The following is a 21,864-nucleotide window of genomic DNA, read 5'->3' on the forward strand; positions in this document are numbered from 1 at the left end:
ACAATTAGTGGCCTACCCTTTGATTTAGTAAAGGAATAACAAATACGTTGATCATGAACATAATTAGATGAATGTACTGTATATAGACTTATGACTGTAAGACATTTGCAAAAATATTTTTCCCGGCATTTGCAATGAATGTAATTACCAATATTGTTAATTACCAATTGATTTTGAACACACAACTGAATTTCATATGAGTCCATGTTTGATTAGTGCTCGTATAGATGGCTCGGTGGTGCCTCAGGCTGGTGGCCTGCCGACACCTCGTTGGGCTTTTGGCTGCCTTGGTGAAGAAAGAGATCCACTCAAACAGTCTGTCTCTGTCTCTTCTTGGGGTGTGGCCCAGTCCATTTGGCAGACTGTGCAGTGGCATGTCCGTGCTGGCCGAAATTGGGGAAAAGCTGAGAAAAAGTATGGGGCGTTGGGGATTTGGTCCAGGCCCTTGGCTTGCTTCAAGGCCTCCTTGCCGCTTTGGCACTCCCGACACCTCCTTCCACAGCTGCTGGAGTCCCGACGGACACATATTGGCTGGCAACCTTAGTCGTTCTCGTCATCGCTGGCAAGGTGTTGTCTCTCCTCTCGGTTCCTTCCAGTCAGGTATCGGGTGTTGGTCCTGGATTGGCTTTGACTGTGCCCCTCTTAGCGAGTGCAAGGGAATCTGGGGTGGCTGCTTTCATCCTCAAATCTGCACAGAGGAACTGGCACACAAATTCTACATTTTGCAAACATACCATTTTGGTCTCATGGTCTTTCCGCCTTCCTAGGAAGCTGCTGGTCCTGAGAAGTGCTGATCTTGTGACTGAAGATGATAACCTGTTTTCTTAAAATGGGTGCCGTTGTTTGACCTAATCTTTTTGGGGAAACCATGTCGGGATATTAGATCATTCACAAAACATTTAATTACTGAATTGGCACCCTCCTTTGAGGTTGGAGTTGCTTCCGCCAACCACTGCAATTGTCAATCTAAATCATTACGTTCCCTTATTCTTGTGTCGGATTGATCATATCGATTAAATAAAACCTCAACACGCTCAAACTTGACCCAATCCAACCTCACCTCCCCCCTCTGTCCCTCTCACAGGGACAGTGTTAGTCGTAGTAATAGTAATAGTAGTAGCAGTAGTGGTAGTAGTAGTAGTTTCAGAAACATCCAAGAAAAAGAAAGGCAGCTTATAGTCAAGCGCAGCAAGAACAGAGGCGGAGGACAGGTCATGTTTGAGGTCACTGTTCGCTTTTGCAATAGTACTTTGATATTTTACAACACCTAGTGAATTATTGTGGCCACAATAATTCACTAAATAGTTGTATTTAATTTAGTCTATCTATGATGGGACAATGCACAGAAACATTAAGTTCAGAAACAGATATGTTCTGTACCAGATTATATCTAAATAGCTACTTTCCATCTGCAGTCCCTGGCTACCTAAATTAAAGGGATCCAAAAATCAAGCAATAAAATTATGACACTAATTAATCATAATAAATATATACATTCATAATAATCAATAATTAATCAAAAAATAATCATACTGTAGCATGTAATCAAATTTAGGAAAGTCATAAAATGCCCCTTCATGGACACATTCTTAATATACAATACAACCACACCTTGTTCACATTTGTCATCATTCGTAACAACAACCAAGATTTTAACAGCCATACCTCACAATTTACAACAAAAATGCTCTCATGGATAGATATACCACACATTAATTTGATGTGTCTACATAATGCCCCTCTTAGTAACCGTGTGAGCAGCATTGATTGCTCCAAAGCCACTTTTTAACTTCAAATGTTCTATTCCTTTGGATATAACGGGGAGAAGGCTAATTGGTCTGTACTTGTTGATGTCTTGTTTATTTACTGCTTTATGGATTTAATTATAGTAGCAGTTTCTCGACGTGGTAGGGAAAGTGTTTTCCGTTATTGATTTATTTATCAATTGTTGTTATACGAGCAATAATACAATCCTTATACGTTCTTAGGAACATAGTGTCCAACCCGTATATATATCCCTAGATCGTGAGTCTGATAATGCAGCGAAGATTTTGTTTAACTTTGTTTCATTTGTTAATTCTAAAATTAGTCCTTCCTGAATAAATGACAATTATTTGCACTGATTTTGAGGGACTTTTTATTCAAGGTTTGTACAGACTGGATGAAATTTCCCATAAAATTATTACTTATGTCCAGACTGTCTGTGATAGTAGCGCCATTGATATTTAATGTTATAGTGTTGTTTCTTGTTTGCTCTCTTCCCGTAAGTTTGTATGTGGTTTTCCATAACTTTCTAATGTTCCCTTTTGCAGCTTTAATTCATTCTAAGTGAAAGTCAGCCTTAGACTTCCGCATAAACATTGTAACTTTGTTCCTCAAAACTTTTAAAATCATACGATCTGTATTTAGACCTGTTTTAATTGCTCATATGAGAGCTGAGTCCTGATGTCTTATTAGAATCCAAATTGTTTTATTAATCCAAGGTATTTTTATTTTAGCACTCTTCTTTCTGGTTTTGTATTCGTGTATTTACAGATGTTCTCTTTGATTTTTGTCATCCAATTGTAATTCTAGTAGGGCTGCTTATCCTTTGTATCATGTAGAAGCCGTTTATAATATCCTTAAGTTTCTTTCTACGTGTTTTATTTAACCAGTCCAGATTAACGTCCCCCATGACGTTACTTCTTTCATACTGTGCTGTTTGAGGATGTCTGAAAATTAATCGAGAAAAATGTCTTTAGCTGTGGTCGGTCGGTATACTACAATTACCTTGAAATACATTTCTGAGGAAAATGTGATTTTAATTTCAACATACTCAAAATGATCTACTTTTAATGTTTTCCCTTTCATAAATCATAATTCCTTCCCCCTTTGTCACTCGATCTGTTTTTTCTGTAATGTTGTACCCCGGGACATTAATTAGAACAAAAGGTGTTGTGGGTTTTAACCATGTCTCTGATAGACAAGGTATCCCATATTATAGTCTGACATTAACTGCTGTATTTGTTCAGTATGTTTCCTGTGGTAGAAAGTTTAATGATGCGGACATGTATGTTACTGAATACTTTCTACAGACTTCTGTCTCTAAGCGACTTTGTGTATGTAATAAGCAACTACAATTATTTGATATGCTTAAATGTTATTTTAGCTCAGCTGTTGTGTAGCTGCTAGCTCCTTGTAGCCTACAGCAGGAGTGTCCAAATTGCAGCCAATAGCTATGTTTTTAACAGACAACCGAAATAATTGAAAATGTGGTATTTGCGTATCGGTTCAATCAGCGGCAGCTACGCCCTGTTTTATCATTTGACCTAAATTTTTGGTTTCGGAAGGCAGGACAGAGATCAAAGGAACAATGTGGGTCATTAGTTGTCCATCTTATACCATGCTAATTGTTGTAAGGATAGTTCACATGAGCGGCCATACCTTGAGTCCCACCATATATAAGAGTCAAAAGGCTCCTATTATGAGTCGTCTAATTGGTGATCATACACTTTGGCGGTTTGGGTGGCAGGGCAGACGGACGCACCTCAGTCAGCCAGTGCTAGGACAGTTGGAGCAGTCCCCGTCCTCCATTCGTTCCTGGGAGGCGTCCCCAGTAGTTGTCAGCTGATGTCGTGCTGTCAGGCAACATCAGGAAGTTCCTTCTGTGCGGTATTGAATTGTCAGGGCACAGTTCGTAAGCAGGTCATTACAAGGTGTGTGCAGGTTGACCACAAAGGAATGCTTCAAAGATTGTGTTGAACATTGTCCGTTGACACTTATGTCCAGCAGGGGTCTGTTTGTATCCTGCTGTTCGTCCTGCTGTGGGCGTCCTCTGTCACACCTGTATTTTTTGTGAGCATGTTCTGGCTACAACTTTGGAGCTTGTCTTGTTCAGAGAAGTTGGCAGTCCCCCGGCTTCATAACAGTTTCCACCCCAGCTTGACCTAGGACAACCGTGACTACCACCCAAGTCCGTCTGTATGGTTTTACGTTTTGTTGAGGTTTTTTTTTTTTTTCCTCCAGAATTTGGAACTCAAAACATGTACACCCATTGTTTTCATATCCTCTTGGTTAGGTCAATTTTGCATATCACGTTTTAAATCACAGTCTTAACCATCCCATTAAATGTTAATCAATAACCCTACTTCAAAGATTATACGTACTACTTCATGTGTATTTAAGTACCCTTTTAATTCACTTAAAGATTATCTATAAGTTAATTTAAACTATCATTTGTCTATCAGTAGGCGCGAGCAAGCTGTACGTCATGCTACAGGCAGAATTTTTTTTATTCTCGTTTTTCCATCTTCTCTTTCACACTAGTCACAACATGCACACACACACATTGTTTTGTGCCAGCTGTCCTGATATCGCAGCACAAACACCTCACAAGGCCACCTCCCAGATGTATGGTGGAATGCAATGTCTAATTAAAAATATAAATTACTCCAAACTAAAAATGTCAGACTGCACTTTAAAGTTACCTGACTTAAACTTACTTTTATTAAATTAATTTCCAACCTCACCTCCACCACAGCAGACATCTTCCTCAATCCTATGCCAATACTCCCATAAATTAAAAGTGTTTCACAACAGTGGTTAAGTAGTTATTTTAAGTAATAGATCTCAATATGTAGAAATTAATAAGACTAAATCTTTACCAGAAAGAGTAACTTGACAGAGTATATGAACTAACTTCTTGAGAATAATAATTGATCATTAATATGTTGGAAGCCACATATTGAACATATTAAAGAAACATATCCAAATCCATTGCCATTCGGTATAAAGTAAAACACATGCTGAATAAGAAATGTCTGCACATGTTATATTATTCATTTATTTTTCCATATGTAATATTGTTTTGAAGTTTGGGGAAATGTTTATAGAAGAAATATAGACCCAATACTTAAATTTAACAGGCTCATTTCAATAATACACAAAGCTGCTACCATGATCATACCAATCCATTTTTTATAAGTCATAATGTGTTAAATGTTCAGATAATCTATTTTTAAAACAATGGCAATTATGTTTTGAGTAAAGAACAACAGCCTTCCAGTTTGTATTCTTAGCTTATTTACATTATGAGGAGAAAACTATCATTTACGGGGGATATTGATTTTTAAAATAGGTCAAGTAAAATAAATATAAAAACACAAATGTATTTCAGTTTTAGGAGTTAAATGATGGACCATCCTCAGTGATGAGCTGAACACAAGTAGTTTTTTGTTATGGCTTTGGAGACCCTTGAAAAGTAAAGTTTTTTGAAAATTATAAAATATAGTAACAATTACTTTCATCTTTTAACGTTGATGTTCCAGGTAATTTAATGTTCAGTAAATGTATAGGATAGGCCAATATAAGCTTTGGCTTCCGCCTATTCTTTTTTCGGTCATTCTTTTTCTTTTCTTTTCTGTGTGTAAATGTGTATGGTTGTTAATATGTCTAATTTACTGTTAAACTGCTCACACAAATTGGTTGATGGTTGAATATATGACCAAAATAAACTTATTTCATTTATTCATTCATTATCTATCGCACTCATAGTTTTATTCCATTTTGCATGTAATTATTCCTATTGATTTCTTCCCATTTCACTCAAACAACTAAACAAACACAATTAAACAAACTTGCAGCTAACCACAATCAACAGCATACCATTTACGAATACCCTTATTTGTCACTTTCTCATCTTTTCTTCACTTTCGTTTTCCTTTACAAACAACATCCTGTATCCATCTCTTCCTTACACTTCACACAATGTTTCTATTTTCTGTTCTCCTAGAAACCATTCACATAACGTAAGGTTATAAACATCCTTTTCCCATATTTTCTCAAACCCTCCTCTTCACCCACAATCTTCCTTCATCTGCTCTCTCTTTCTCTCTCTCTCTCCTCTCTCTCTCTCTCTCTCTCTCTCTCTCTCTCTCTCTCTCTCTCTCTCTCTCTCTCTCTCTCTCTCTCTCTCTCTCTCTCTCTCTCCTTCTCTCACAATACAAACACAATAATCCAAAATAATCAGTCTTATAAAATACAACAGGGTCAGCAGCAATCTAAACCTGTATCATTATTTATCTCTTAACAATTTTTCCTCCTTCATAACCTGCATTTTATAATTTTGGCTTTAATATGATTTAGGGCAGTGGTTTTCAACCTTTTTTCCCAGGAAAATAAAGAAATAAAATACAGCATAATGTCATCAATTTCTGATTTATTAAATTGTATACCAGTGCAACATATTGCTCATTTGTTGTGGTCTTACTTGAACTATTTGGACAACAAAAAAAGATATAAGAATAACTAAAACGTTTTAAAAATTAAACAAGTGATTTAATTATACTAAAGATTTCTATACATATAATCTATCATCAATCTTCTTTAGATATTGTAATAGTGATTCATCTGGACTCGTGAACTTAATTCTAAATATTTATTTATAAAGGATTTTGAATTGTCGCTATTTTTAGAATATTTAAAATCTCAGGTACCCCCCTTTTTTGTCCGGGCGGAAACACTATACCCTCCTTTGAGAACTACTGATTTAAACTATAAAAAAAATCCTTTGTCCCACACATCATTAGACTGTACAACTCCTCTTTGTTATATTCTTATTTTACTGTTCTCTTTTTATTCTCCTTGTAATATTTTTCTATTTTGTTTCCATTTATACCCTTATTAGTTACTGTTTACTTTTTACTTCTTCTTCCTGAGGGAACTCTCCTGAAGAAATCAATAACGTGTTATCTGTCTATCTATCTATCTATTATTAACCCGAGCACAATTCATAACGTCATGCTCATCTTGCAGACAGTTATTTCCATTTAGTTTTATTCTTTACATGTAATTCTACATGCACCTTCATTTATCACTTTGAAATTTTGCTTTCTTTTGTTATTAATTTCAATTTTTGTTTTGCAGTTAACTTACGTTCTCTTTCTTTGTCTGTCCTCTGATTAGAATTTGTTTAACGCTTCTCTACGTTTTGTTTTGACTATGGCGCTGAGTTTTGGCGACTCTTATCTGTACTTCTTCAGACTCCATGTTTCACAGTTTGCACAGATGTTTTTTAGAAGTTTTAGAATATAAATTTTAATTTTACTTCATCGTGATTATTCTTGAAATAATAAAAATGTCAATATAATTAAATAATCAATTTACCTTTATTACATTTAATTTTATTTAATGTGTTTGCTATATCATTATTAATTCAAAGCTACAATGTGTTCCAACCTATGATGTGCGTGTGTATGTGTGTTTGTCTCAACTTCCACATAGGAACTGGATGGATCAGATAAGCAACAAGGCTGTTCAATACAGTATATTACACACATAATTAATGACTAATTAATTTAACAATGCTTCAATGTCCCAGTCCAAATGTATGTATTGATATTTAAATGTTTATTTATTCATATACAGTATATTTTATTTTTCCTATTATCAAAACCAACCTGTCAGCACTCTTCTCAGACTGAGTACAGCTGTCCACTATATATATATATATATATATATATATATATATATATATATATATATATATATATATATATATATATATATATATATATATATATATATATATATATATATATATATATATATACATATATATATATATATATATATATATATATATATATATATATATATATATATATATATATATATATATATATAGTTTTTTATTTATTTATTTATTTATTCTTTAAACCTAGCTCAATGCTAAACTAATCCAATGCTATGCTAACTCAATGCTAACCTAGCTCAATGCTAAGCTAACAGTGTCAAACCTCTTCGACCCACGTCTCGTGCAGCTGTCACTCACACAGCCTCGTCACAATGACACACTCTTATCTCAAAATGTCTCCCAGCTGAGCCTCCTTTTTCTTTTATATGCGTCACACACAGAGATTTCACCAGAGAGCGAGAGCCTTTTTTCCGTATTTATAGTTTCAATGCCTTCTTACAACTATAATATCGCACAGTCACAATCACCAGCACAGTTAAAAACAAATTCAAATGACTGGAATTCGCTCGCAGCGCCAAAGAGGGGGAGTACTGGGCTTCCCTGCTTAGGCTGCTGCCCCCGCCATCCAACCTCCGAGAGCGGAATAAGATAATTAAATGGATAGATCATTCACTCATATGTTTTCTATACATAACTTTGTCTATTTTCTCACAAACACACACATTTTGGACAATTTCCCAACTTTTACAGATAGCGGGGCTGTGAGAAAAAGCGTGAAAGGAGGTTGCGAGAGGGGGGGGGGGGGAGGGGGGGAATTAAAACAGATAAGAAAACAGGTGCTACACAAAAGTTATTAAATTACGCACATACTTCTCAACATTCATTATATATATATACACACATTTATAACTATTAACCCCAAAAACCCTGGTCCGGACCCATATACCAATATAAACAACTTTGCACGCGTGCTTGTGGAACGGCCGTTTATTAACAAACACAGGTCCCTTCATTACTCATACAACGGCGATTAACCCGTTCAGCAGAGCAGCCCCTGGTTTACTCCCTGACCAATACACGGCAACAGCATAAAAGCACCATAGAGTCACTGATAATCACCCAATGCTCTACAGTCATCATGTTTTGGTCAGTTCCATATAGTTTCACCAAAGCTTCACCAAAGCTCTACCATATGGAGCGCGATCTCTACCCGTCTATCTGCAGCCAATTAAACAGACTTCATAGACTTCATAAATTTGTATGGGCCAAATGTCACACCAGTTAGCAAACCCTGCCTTAAATTTAGCTGTATCCAACTCTGGCTAATTCTGATGCACTTGCAGAAAGAAACCTCCTTTTCCGACAACGAAAAAGGAGGAAGAGGTTAAGAAATGTATTCGTCTCACATAGTCTATGCTTCAAAACACTCCAAACCACCAAAATTCTATTAACAATCCCCTTATAGCTAAAAACAAGAAATCACAAGTTTTTCAACAAACACACAGACAAATGATCACATATAAAACAACTCAATCCAACCATAATTTACCCCATTCCAGGTTGTTTTTGGAGAACCTGACTAAACCTATCTTTTATCAAAAGCAGGTTCAGCATTAGTCTTATCGATCCGGCTCTCTCCAGGCAGAAAACGTTTACACTTTAAAGCAAACTGCTTGCCTTGTGATGCGCGCATGCAACATATTGTCTGCCTGACAGAGAGAGCGGGAGCGGCTGTCGACCTGTAGCTTCTGGGCCATCCTGTTCGTGACGCCAATTTGTGTAGTGGATTGTCCGAAGCTTAAGCAGGCAACAAAAGTAGTTTAGTACAACAAATTTATTTACCCATTATCAGAAGTGCAGGTTGAATTGAGTTGTCCGTGCAAGCAGACACAATGTACTCCGGAGCACACAAGACACACGCAAGCCAAAATCACCCTCGAGTCCCGGTCTTCTGCCATTTTTTATATGTCTCTTGTGCGTCACTGTTTTTATCTCGTGCGCCATGATTGTTTTTGCACATCCTTGGACTCCCCAATCATACCCAAACAACCAAAACATTCTGTAGACAGGTTGGCATGACTTAATATTCACCTTTGTCCCACACCCGGGGACACAGAATAGAAGAGGAATTAAATGAGCATACATTCTTGACAGACATGAAATATAAGTCAAAAGGTCAGAAATTCTACGACATTAGTATTCTGTATTGTTAGCATTGTGTATTGAGTGTTGTCATTCCATGTCGCTCACACCGAAGGCTCACCATTGTGCGGAACTGATAATACCAAAGTTGTCTTCCATCAGCACCGCAAAAAAGCTGACAAAATATAAGCTAAAAAGACTAGACTTTGGGAAAATAATACAAAAAACGAGTGAAATGATATGCCCATGCGGCTTGTACCGATAAAGGCGTTTTAATCATTATCCTCGAGAAAGCGTTAGATTTTTTCTGAGAAATTTCACTAGGATACCTCAACTGAAGAGCACCAGAGCAAGCAATACGCCATGCATTTTGTTATTTTGTTGATGATATCATAAATGTTGATATACTAATAAAATAAACATACAGTAGTTTACTAAGAACAACAATAATGTTACAGTACATATAGGGATGATGTTTGATAAGAAATTATCGAGTTCGAGCCTATTATCGAATCCTCTTATCGAACCGATTCCTTATCGATTATCTTATCGAGTCCAGATAGGTTGTTGTATATGGAAAAAAACACACAATATTTGGTTTAACAAAAGCTCACTTTTATTATATAAGAAAAAAAAATCTAATAAATAAATAATAATTGACTGTTACCCCCCTAAAAAAATAAAATAAAATAAATAAATATTGACTGTTGTTACCCAAAGTATATTAAGTGGGATTTTTCAGAAAAACAAATATATACAGTAACACAAAAACAACCTGTCTCTGTGATCACTATAGGTGTATAAATAATAATATAGTGTTAAATAAAATCAGTCCCTTGGGCACAAAACTTAAAATAATACAGCTCTCCAAAAAGTGCACTTCTGCTGCTATTCGACATAACTGTTCGTTATGATGCTTTGACATTTTTGCATTTTATTTCTTTATTGAAAGAAAATTCTATGAAGAGAAAAGTTGTTTTGTTGTGTACAATGCTAAAAAATGAAATACACTTTATTGAGTTAACATTATTTCTTTATAGGGGGAAATATGTGATGTTATGAGCTAGGCTAGGGAATATAAAAACTACACTACCCAGCATGCAACGGGAGTGACAAGCATGCGCGGTAGCCCCGAAAAGTGTTGTTGCAGTCGCCACCCGGCAGCTAAGAATGAGGTTATGAACACGCTGTGAAAGTAAACGTCAAGAACTCAGCCAACACGCCTCGTCTGCATTTTTTATGATTAGACAGACAACACATATACAGTGTGATTGTGTTTTGTTTACAAGGAAAGAAAAACAAAAGTTAAAAAAGGGAGATGTATGTTGTATATATATGTATGTGCTGCGGTTGCTTTAAGAACGTTGCGACAGCTGCCGTAAAGGAGGTGCGTTGCTAGCCTGGTTGCTATGTTTTCCGGTTGGTGTGTTCGTCATGTGTTTGTACCCTGCTCAAATCTCTCAGTAAAGTTATTCATTGGATTATACCTTTTATTTTGAACTTTATTACACCTTGGAGCGCTTTTTCCGGTACATTGTTTTTCCTGCTTTCCCTATCTCCGCCTAATGTCTGAGCTACGTGACGTAATTCCTTGTGATGTCTCACGGGGCATTTCTGGTCGGGACGGGATTCGTTCCGAGGGATTCGAATACAGAACCAACTCTTTTTCTTTACTATAGTGGTCTCGATAACGGGTACCGGTTCTCAAAAAGGGATTCGAGTCAGAGGACTCGGTTCTTTTCTTATCGAACAACCGGGAAAACCGGTTTCGAGTATCATCCCTAAGTACATATCCCATTCACGTTGACTGGTCGTCTTGTTCAAAGGCAAGCATCATTACTAACCACTTAGCTATCAGCTATGAATTGGCAATGAAACTCCTTCATTAACAAGCAGTTTTCTGTAATATTGTTTAATATTATTATCTGGGTGATGTTTGGTAAATTTGAGGCCTTAAAACATTTGAATACAATTGTAGATCTGAGCTGATAGTCAGTAAGTTAATAAATAGACAGCTAAAAACAAATGAATTGATAACTTTGCCGTCATCGATGAATTGCTACGTCTTTGTCTCTGACTTCGTCTTTGTCTCTTTGTTCCTGACTTTATTTCATCAAATCAAATTCAAACAATCGGAACACAAAAGTAAACCTGTCTCTTTACATTGTTTTCAAAATATGTTCAAATAAATTATTTTTCTCTATAGATTTTAAAAAGTAATTAAGAAATTGAAACAAAACTATCATAAGGAAAGAATGGACAAAAGAAACACGAGACATGTGCAAGAGATAACAAAATAAAACAAAATGAGAACGTCATATTACGATTTTTTATTTGGCCTTTGTAAATTGTCTTTTTAATGTCCTAAGATGTTGGAAGTTTTCCTGGCCTTTTTTATTATGTTGTCTTCATTAGTAAACGCTGACGCACGTAAAGATCTGCAGGAGGGTGCAAGATAAGTGACATGAGAGTATGTATATATATATATACATATATGCCTTACTTTGGCTATATATATATATATATATATATATATATATATATATGTGTGTGTGTGTGTGTGTGTGTGTGTGTGTGTGTGTGTGTGTGTGTGTGTGTGTGTGTGTGTGAGTGTGTGTGTGTGTGTGTGTGTGTGTGTGCGTGCGTGCGTGTGTATAAATATATATATATATGTGTATATATAGATACTATATATATATATATATATATATATATATATATATATCATAGTCATTCACATTGACGTCCCACTGGGGTGAGTTTTTCCTTGCCCGTATGTGGGCTCTGTACCGAGGATGTCGTTGTGGCTTGTGCAGCCCTTTGAGACGCTTGTGATTTAGGGCTATATAAATAAACATTGATTGATTGATTGATTGATTGATATATATATATATATATATATATATATATATATATATATATATATATATATATATATATATATATATATATACGCATAGCAAGGGCTCTGAAACCACACTCCTGGACAAGGGATGGACCGTGTTCACTTCTGGAGTTGCTCAGGGTGGTAGGGTACAGGCGGGGGTGGGGATACTCACGAGTCCCCGGCTGAGTGCCTGTACGTTGGAGTTCACCCCGGTGGACAAGAGGGTCGCCTCCCTTCGCCTTAGGATTGGAGGGGGGAAACTCTGACTGTTGTTTGTGCGTTAGCACCAAGCAAGCGTTCAGAGTATTCGGCCTTCTTGGATACCTTGCTTGGGGTCCTGTATGGGGCGCCAGCAGAGGATTCCATAGTCTTGCTGGGGGACTTCAACGCGCACGTGGGCAATGACAGTGATACTTGGACTGGCGTGATTGGGAGGAACGGTCTCCCTGATCTGAACCTGAGTGGTGGATTGTTTTTGGACTTCTGTGCTAGTCACAGACTTGCGATAACAAACACCATGTTCAAGCATAAGGATGCTCATAGGTGTACCTGGTACCAGAGCACCCTAGGCCAAAGATCAATGATCGATTTTGTAATCGTATCAGCTGATCTGAGGCCGTATGTTTTGGACATTCGGGTAAAGAGAGGGGCGGAACTGTCAACTGATCACCATCTGGTGGTGAGTTGGGTTAGATGGCGGGGGAGACCTCTGGACAGACCTGGCAAACCCAAACGTGCAGTGCGGGTGAACTGGGAACGTTTGGAGGAGTCCTCTGTCCGGAAGGACTTCAAATCCCACCTCCGGCGGGACTTCTCTGCCATCCCTGTGGAGGTTGGGGACATTGAACAGGAATGGGCAATGTTCAAAGCCTCTATTGCTAAAGCTGCAGCTGCAAGCTGCGGCCAGAAGGTCTTAGGTGCCTCAAGGCGCGGTAACCCTCAAACACCCTGGTGGACAGGGGTGGTCAGGGAAGCCGTCCGACTGAAGAAGGAGTCCTACCGGGGTATGTTATCCCAGGGGACTCCGGAGGCAGTTGCAAGGTACCGACGGGCCCGAAGGGCAGCGGCCGTGGCAGTGGACGAGGCTAAGCAGAGGGTGTGGGAGCAGTTCGGGGAATCCATGGAGAAGGACTATCGGGCGGCACCAAAGCTGTTCTGGAAGACCATACGGCACCTCAGGAGGGGGAAGCAGGGAACCATCCAAGCTGTGTACGGCAAGGATGGGACTTTGCTGACTTCAAGTGAGGAAGTCGTAGGGCGTTGGAAAGAGCACTTTGAGGAACTCCTGAACCCAAATACATCAGACACACCCTCCCTGATAGGAGCAGGGCCTGAGGATGATGGGGGATCGACGTCGATCTCTCGGAGTGAAGTCACTGAAGTAGTTAGACAACTCCACAGTGGCAAAGCTCCGGAGGTTGACGAGATCCGTCCAGAAATGCTGAAGGCTCTGGGTGTTGATGGGCTGTCTTGGTTGATACGCCTTTTCAACATTGCATGGAAGTCTGGGACAGTGCAGAGGGAGTGGCAGACTGGGGTGGTGGTTCCCCTTTTCAAAAAGGGGGACCAGAGGGTGTGTGCTAATTACAGGGGCATCACACTACTCAGCCTCCCTGGCAAAGTTTACGCCAAGGTACTGGAAAGGAGGGTCCGGCCAATAGTCGAACCTCAGATTCAAGAGGAGCAATGTGGATTCCGTCCTGGTCGTGGAACAACTGACCAACTCTTTACTCTTGCGGGAATCCTGGAGAAGGCCTGGGAGTATGCCTATCCAGTCTACATGTGCTTTGTAGATTTGGAGAAGGCGTATGACCGGGTCCCCCGGGAGATCTTGTGGGAGGTGCTGAGGGAGTACGGAGTGAGGGGAACCCTGCTGAGGGCCATCCAATCTCTGTACAACCAAAGCGAGAGTTGTGTCCGGGTGCTTGGATGTAAGTCGGATCCGTTTCCAGTGGGGGTTGGTCTCCGCCAGGGCTGCGCTCTGTCACCTATCCTGTTTGTGATTTTCATGGACAGGATTTCTAGGCGGAGTCGTGGCCATGGCGGAGAGGGTATACGTCACGGGGGGGCTAAGGGTTGCGTCACTGCTGTTTGCAGATGATGTGGTCCTGATGGCACCTTCGGTTTGTGACCTTCAGCTCTCACTGGATCGGTTCGCAGCCGAGTGTTCAGCGGCTGGAATGAGGATCAGCATCTCCAAATCTGAGGCCATGGTTCTCAGCAGGAAACCGATGGTTTGTACAGTCCGGGTAGGGGACGAGACTCTGTCCCAGGTGGAGGAGTTTAAGTATCTCGGGGTCTTGTTCACGAGTGAGGGAAAGATGGAGAAGGAAATCAGCCGGAGAATCGGAGCAGCTGGGGCAGTATTGCAGTCTCTCTGCCGCAATGTTGTGACAAAACGAGAGCTGAGCCAGAAGGCAAAGCTCTCGGTCTACCGAGCTATCTACATTCCTACTCTCACCTATGGTCATGAAGTGCGGGTAATGACCGAAAGAATAAGATCGCGGATACAAGCGGCCGAAATGAGTTTCCTCAGAAGGGTGGCTGGCATCTCCCTTAGAGATAGGGTGAGAAGTTCAGTCACCCGAGAGAGACTCGGAGTAGAGCCGCTGCTCCTTCGCTTGGAAAGGAGCCAGCTTAGGTGGTTCGGGCATCTCGTGCGGATGCCTCACGAGCGTCTCCCTAGGGAGGTCCTCGTTGCACGTCCCACTGGGAGGAGACCCCGCGGCAGGCCAAGGACCAGATGGGGGAATTATATCTCCTCTCTGGCCTGGGAACGCTTCGGGATTCCCCAGGAGGAAGTCGCAAATGTTAGTCTGGAGAGGGAAGTCTGGGGGTCTCTGCTGGAGCTGTTGTCCCCGCGACCCGATACCGGATAAGCGGTTGAAGATGGATGGATGGATATATATATATATATATATATATATATATATATATATATATATATATATATATATATATATATATATATATATATATATATATATATATATATATATATATATTTGTATATATACATATACAAGTATATAAATACATATACAAAATATATATATATGTGTATTTATACACACATATATATGTATGTGTACGTATACATACACAACATATATATATATATATATATATATATATATATATATATTAATTTCTGTATACGTATTTATTTACCAATGTGTATGTGCATATATGTATATTTGTGTATATATGTAAATGTCTGTGTGAGTGCGTTTGCGTGTGTGTGTGTGTGTGCGTGTGTGTGTGTGTGTGTGTGTGTGTGTGTGTGTGTGTGTGTGTGTGTGTGTGTGTGTGTGTGTGTGTGTGTGTGTGTGTGTGTGTGTGTGTGTGTGTGTGTGTGTGTGTGTGTGTATACAAAACCCAAAACCAGTGAAGTTGGCACGTTGTTTAAATCGAAAATAAAAACAGAGTACAATGATTTGCAAATTATTTTCAACCTACATTCAATTAAATACACTGCAAAGACAAGATACTTACCGTTCGAACTGGTAAACGTTGTTATTTTTTGCAAATATTAACTCATTTGGAATTTGATACCTGCAATATGTTTAAAAAAAACTGGCACAAGTGGCAAAAAAGACTGAGAAAGTTGACGAATGCTCATCAAACACTTATTTAGAACACCCCACAGGTGAACAGGGTAATTGGTATCACAAACAAGGTTGGGCGAGGGTCACCACTTTGTGAACAAATGCGTGAGCAAATTGTCGAACAGTTTAAGAACAACATTTCTCAACAAGCTGTTGCAAGGAATTTAGGGATGTGTGGCATATTATGAAGCGTAAAATATGACAACAAAGACTGTTGAACTTAAGCTGTACATCAAGTAAGATTGGGAATGAATTCCACCTGAACAGCTTCAAAACTTGGTCTCCCCAGTTCCCAAACGTTTACAGAGTAGAGTGATGTTAAAAGGAAAGGCCATGTAACACAGTGGTAAAAATGCCCCTGTGCCAACTTTTTTGCAACGTGTTACTGCCATTAAATTCTAAGTTAATGAGTATTTGCAAAAAAAAATTAAGTTTCTCAGTTCAAACATTAAGGATCTTGTCTTTGCAGTCTATTCAATTGAATGTAGGTTGAAAAGGTTTTGCAAATCATTTTATTTTGTTTTTATTTACCATTTACACAACGTGCCAACTTCACTTGTTTTGGGTTAAGGGCAATAAAAAGCATTAAATGAGATGTACTGAAACATGTATAAACCCTGTTAGTTGATTTTGATAAAAGTGAGGGAATTGTCAGCTAGATGAAGTCATTATTTGAAGGTACATTAAGAACTATAATCCTGTTTCATGTTATCTCACACTGTTGCAGAGCAGACTGGACATTCTCGATGATAATTCATTCACCTTCTGAAGCAGCTGGTGCTCTCAATGTGATGATAACGTTCTACTCCTTCTGCTTCCCATCTTCTTCTTCTTCTTCATCAATTCTACTGGACAACTACCTGGTTGTCGCTCACTCCCTCTTCGTCCTGCTCCTCACTCCCTCCTCCTCCCCCCTTGATGACCGCAGTGACTGCCGGGTGAAGTTATGGAACTATGTGCCTGGCTTGACCCCCGGCCTTCCTCGTCGGGTCCTCGCCATCAAGAGCCGAGCCACCAGCCTCCCATGATGACCACCTTCCCTCCTCCCTCTGGTATTCTCTTTTTTCCTTCTCTTCCTTTCCTCGAGCGCCTTTTCATGCTACTATCCTTTACTACTTTTCTGTTTTTCATTCTTGCTGCCCCTTTTTTCTACTCTCCTGCCTTTAAGCTGCCGGTTCAGGTGTATCCCCCTGAGAACCAGCATGCTGTGCAGTGGACATGTATAGTTTTTTTTTCTAAATGTCCACTGCAGAGGACGCTGCCTCTCAGGAGGAGATTAGTTCTTCTTCCTCACATACATGTGGAAATTAGAAAGGTATCCAAAGTAAGGTATACTCTTTCTCAAAACATGCATTTCTAATGAATTAAAGAGGACCTATGATGATTTCAATCTACATTTAAACACTTCCTTGTGGTCTAGATCAGTCTTTCTCAACCATAGGGCCGCGAGCTACCCCAAGGGGCCACCAAAAAATATATATGGTACTTAGTTGTAATACACTTTCCCACCACTTGTGGCAGTAATGACAATATCAAACAATCGGAAGAAGCCTGGGGCTAAAGTCATAGAAATATTTCTTAAGCGCAAAAATTATGACTAGTGTGACTTTAATTTTACCGACCGTTTATTTAGAAAACAGATACATTATTTATTGTAAATTTAGTTAGCATTGATTAATTTTAGCGCTCTACATTTATTTTACATCAGTTTTTTGAGTCCTTTCTTTTGCAGTATATTTAATTAGTATTTATTTTTGTAATTAGCCTGATAATAATCTTAGTGATTAACACATGCTTTCATATCATTTGACAAGGTTTATCCTGTTATACTGTAAGCCGTGTTGGGTTATTTACTGAAAACCAGTAACTAGTTACAGTTACTAGTTACTTTATTTCAAAAGTAACTCAGTTACTAACTCTGTTACTTACACCAAAAAGTAATGCGTTACTGTGAAAAGTAACTATTTAGTTACTTCTATTTTTTTTATTTTTTTTAAGGCTCCCATTAATGCCCTTTTAGCCTTCATTTCAGTACTGTTATTGCACTGGAGAATAATACAATCTGTTGATCAACTTGACATGCATTTGCATCACTGAACTCTGCTAAGCAATGTGGTCTACGTACAACACACAAAAACAAAGATATGTTTCAAACGGCCAATTTATTTCGGGCCAGAACAAATTGACAAAACTATTTGAAATAGCTGCAACATAACATACATAAGTAACAAACCGCATAATAACAACATGTCACAACATAGCTGTAAACCTGGCTTCACCCAAGGAAGGCACACATGACATGATTATATGTCATGTCACTATATACCGCACACATACTGCTATGCGTTTTTTTCTCTCAAGGAATTGTGAAATAAAATCATGTCTTCAGGAGATAAACACTGTACTGAAGCCCAGAACGCTCTACACATTTCCCCAGTTTTAGTTTAGAGATAAGGAAAGATTGGCCTGGCCCACTAGGATTCCTCTTTTTGTTTGTGAACTTTATAGTCTATACATTTAGAGTGATGTGATAATCAAACACTCTAGAAGTCTAGAATGAAAGAGTATATAAGAGAATTGACAGTGTGTACCTTCAGTGCTGAATGATGAGCAGAGACAGAGTTTGGAGTGTTTTCTTTAGCTTGCTTTCCATGTTTATGTACTCACTGTCCACTGTGTCCAGCTGCCTGAAAGCGGGTGACTCCACTGTAGAAATAGCCTGCATATCTTCTAGCACATACGCTGCAATGTCTCTATCAATGTTGTCCTGGCTCGCAGTCCCTCCTTTAAAATCCAGCCGCTGTGTGTCTCTCTTTACTAGCTTCGTCGAAGCATGTTGCTTTTGTAGCTGTTTCAGCAGATTTGAATTGCTGTTTTTGGCAGTAGATATAATCTTTGAACCAAGACACAACTTACATTTAACTGAAATGTTATTTTCTTTGTGCTCGGCAAAAGAAAAGTAGTGAGAATATCTCCATGTTAAGAAACTCGACTTCTGCTCCGCATGATGTCTTGTTAGTAAACACAGACACCCTCCCCCGCCCCACACACACCCACACACAGAGCGCGCCTCTCTCTTCTCCCACTTATGACACAGGAAGAATCAGAAGGATGACACTGCAATTCTCCAATGAAACGCACTCAGATCTTCTCACTTTCTAGCCGATACTACATAAAAAATAACGTAAAGTAACACAGTAACGCATCATGTAGTAACGGTAACTGAGTTACTGAATATAAAAAATAACGCGTTAGACTTCTAGTTACGGCCGAAAATAACGCCGTTATAAAGTAACGCGTTAGTCCCAACACTGACTGTAAGTAGGTTATATATAATTATTGAATACGATTAAAAAGATTATAATTGTGTGTTAATATTTGAGTGGGCCCCGAGCCCCTCTGTCATGGAAAAGCTGAGCCCTGAGGTCAAAAAGGTTAAGAACCCCTGGTCTCGATAATATGTATTGGATATGCTCTGGTGTAAATTTTGCTTAAGTTTTGCTTTTTTTGTTTTTGAATTTTCAAACCAAAAATCCGGAAAAGTGGATATTTATGGTAAACAATTTTTCTATTTCAAACGAAAAACAAATGGCCGGTCCGTGTACGTCGCGGCCATTTGTTTTCCGTTTGGAATAGAAAAATAGAAAAATATTTTAACACAATATTTTATCCACTTTCTCAGTTTTTTGGTTTGATAATTAAAAAAACAAAAACCGGAACCCCTATCCATTATCCGAATTTATTAATGTGTTTGAAAATCGACAATAGAAATTGTCGATTTTCACGGACCGGCCATTTGTTTATTCTTCTATTTCAAACAATAAACCAATGGCCGGTCCGTGTACGTCGCTGAATGTTATGTTAAATTATTTTTCTATTCCGAACAAAAAACGGAGGGCCGCGACGTACACGGCCCCGTTAGTTGTGTCGGTTTTTGCATTCCGTGTGGTTGCCCTTTCCTTTTTCAAATGCCGGGTCGATCGTCTTCTGCTTTGGGGCTGCGTTTTTATTGTCTTCTCCGTGATGAGGGTGAGTCCATTACACGCTAAATGGCTGACTGAATGATTGTGTAAATACTTTTGATTAAATGTGAAAAAATTCAGAAAAAATCCTTCAATTAACCCTAGCGTTGTATAAAGCGCAGGGTTCAAAGCCTGGGGAAAAAAGTAGCCGCTTATATGAAATTACAATACTATAAAAAATGTACCGTATTTTTCCGACCATAGGGGCGCACCGGATTATAAGGCGCATTAAAAGGGTCATATTATGACCACTTCCTTGTGGTCTACATAACATGTCATGGTGGTTCTTTGGTCAAAATGTTGCATAGATGATGTTTTATAGACCATCTTCAAACAGCTTTCTGGCCGTCTCTTCAGGATGCGCCGTTTTGTGGGCGGTCGTATTTGTGTGCCTCCACTTCAACAGCGTCTTCTCCCTGTCAGGCATGTTGTACCGGTAGTTTTTAACGCTTCCATGGCGAGTCTACTGACTGTTATAAGTTCGAACTGTACGCTACTTTGTATTAAAAATGGCAACATTAGAGGATGAATTCCCCACAACAAGTGGATAGAAAAAAAGAAGGAGCTTGTTCAATACAATGGCGGACTTGCGCACATTTTCGGGATTTATGCAGATCCCAAATACACATCAGCAGGTACCATTACGTAAGAAAAGTTGTTTTTGCATAACATTGCGAAACAAAACGCCAGGTAATGTCTCCTAATAGGTGTTATTTTGGGGTCCTTATACACACACCTTAGTAAGACCGTATGTTGAAGCACAGTACGTCTGACTACCATAGCCGTAATGTGCGACAATCCATCAAGCGGTGCGACTTCATAGCTTACCATAGTATTACTAAAACATGTTGACAGAGTTTTGAGGACCGTGTGTAATGAATGTTCTACATTCTCAATGAAACATCAAAGTTTTGGTGTTGCCTGCTATCGTCATTTATTGAACAGGCGTTAATCTGTAGTCCACACGTATCTCTTGTGTGACTGCCATCTACTGGTCGCACTGTGACCAGTAAATGCAAATAAAATCTATTGGTCAAATAAAATTGCTTCGAGGTCGGTAAGCACAACCAATACATACAGGCGCACCGGGTTCTTAGGCGCACTGTCCATTTTGAGAAAATTAAAGGATTTTAAGTGCACTTTATAGTCCGAAAAATGGGTCTTAAGAAATAATAAGTAATAGTTTGCATTACCTTGTTTGTTTTGTGTAACAGTAAGATTTTGGAACAGTTTGACATTCAAGTATGAGTCATGGTTTTCAAAGTGAGAAAAATGGTGGCGTCCTGAAGGAGAGTGCCTCTCATTGATGTTATTTTCTCTCTCTTGTTGTGTTTGTTTTTTTTTGTCTCCTCACTTCCCCTCCCCCTGCTGCGATTGTGCACAGCGACAAGACCGTGAAGATCTGGCTGTCAAAGGTGTGGAGGAAGAGGTGACGACGCGAGCGACGGCGGTTTTTCATGCAGCGTCAGCTGTTAGCTATGATCTGTGACCCCCCCCACTCTTCTCGCCGCCAAGGCAAAGCTTTTTTGTCACTGTGAAAAAACAGAACATCTCCCTGAAAGACAATGTTTCCCTTCAGTTCCATCCATCCATCCATCCATCTTCTTCCGCTTATCCGAGGCCGGGTCGCGGGGGCAGCAGCCTAAGCAGGGAAACCCAGACTTCCCTCTCCCCAGCCACTTCGTCCAGCTCCTCCCGGGGGATCCCGAGGCGTTCCCAGGGCAGCCGGGAGACATAGTCTTCCCAACGTGT

The 21,864-nt window shown here is 39.2% G+C and overlaps 1 protein-coding gene across 1 annotated transcript in view; it reads left to right on the forward strand.

Annotated features, from left to right (window-relative positions):
- The window catches only part of kif21b (kinesin family member 21B), a 403,877-nt gene extending 382,326 nt beyond the window's left edge, over positions 1-21,551 (forward strand). The window contains exons 34-35 of the mRNA XM_062054694.1: positions 17,019-17,142; positions 21,497-21,551. Of these exons, the coding sequence (XP_061910678.1) occupies positions 17,019-17,118 (100 nt within the window). The 3' untranslated portion in view covers positions 17,119-17,142; positions 21,497-21,551. The remainder of the gene's footprint in view (positions 1-17,018; positions 17,143-21,496) is intronic.
- The last annotated feature ends 313 nt before the right edge of the window (positions 21,552-21,864 follow it).

The sequence above is a fragment of the Entelurus aequoreus genome, linkage group LG01 (genome assembly GCF_033978785.1).
Source record: "Entelurus aequoreus isolate RoL-2023_Sb linkage group LG01, RoL_Eaeq_v1.1, whole genome shotgun sequence".
NCBI classification, from domain to species: Eukaryota; Metazoa; Chordata; class Actinopteri; order Syngnathiformes; family Syngnathidae; genus Entelurus; species Entelurus aequoreus.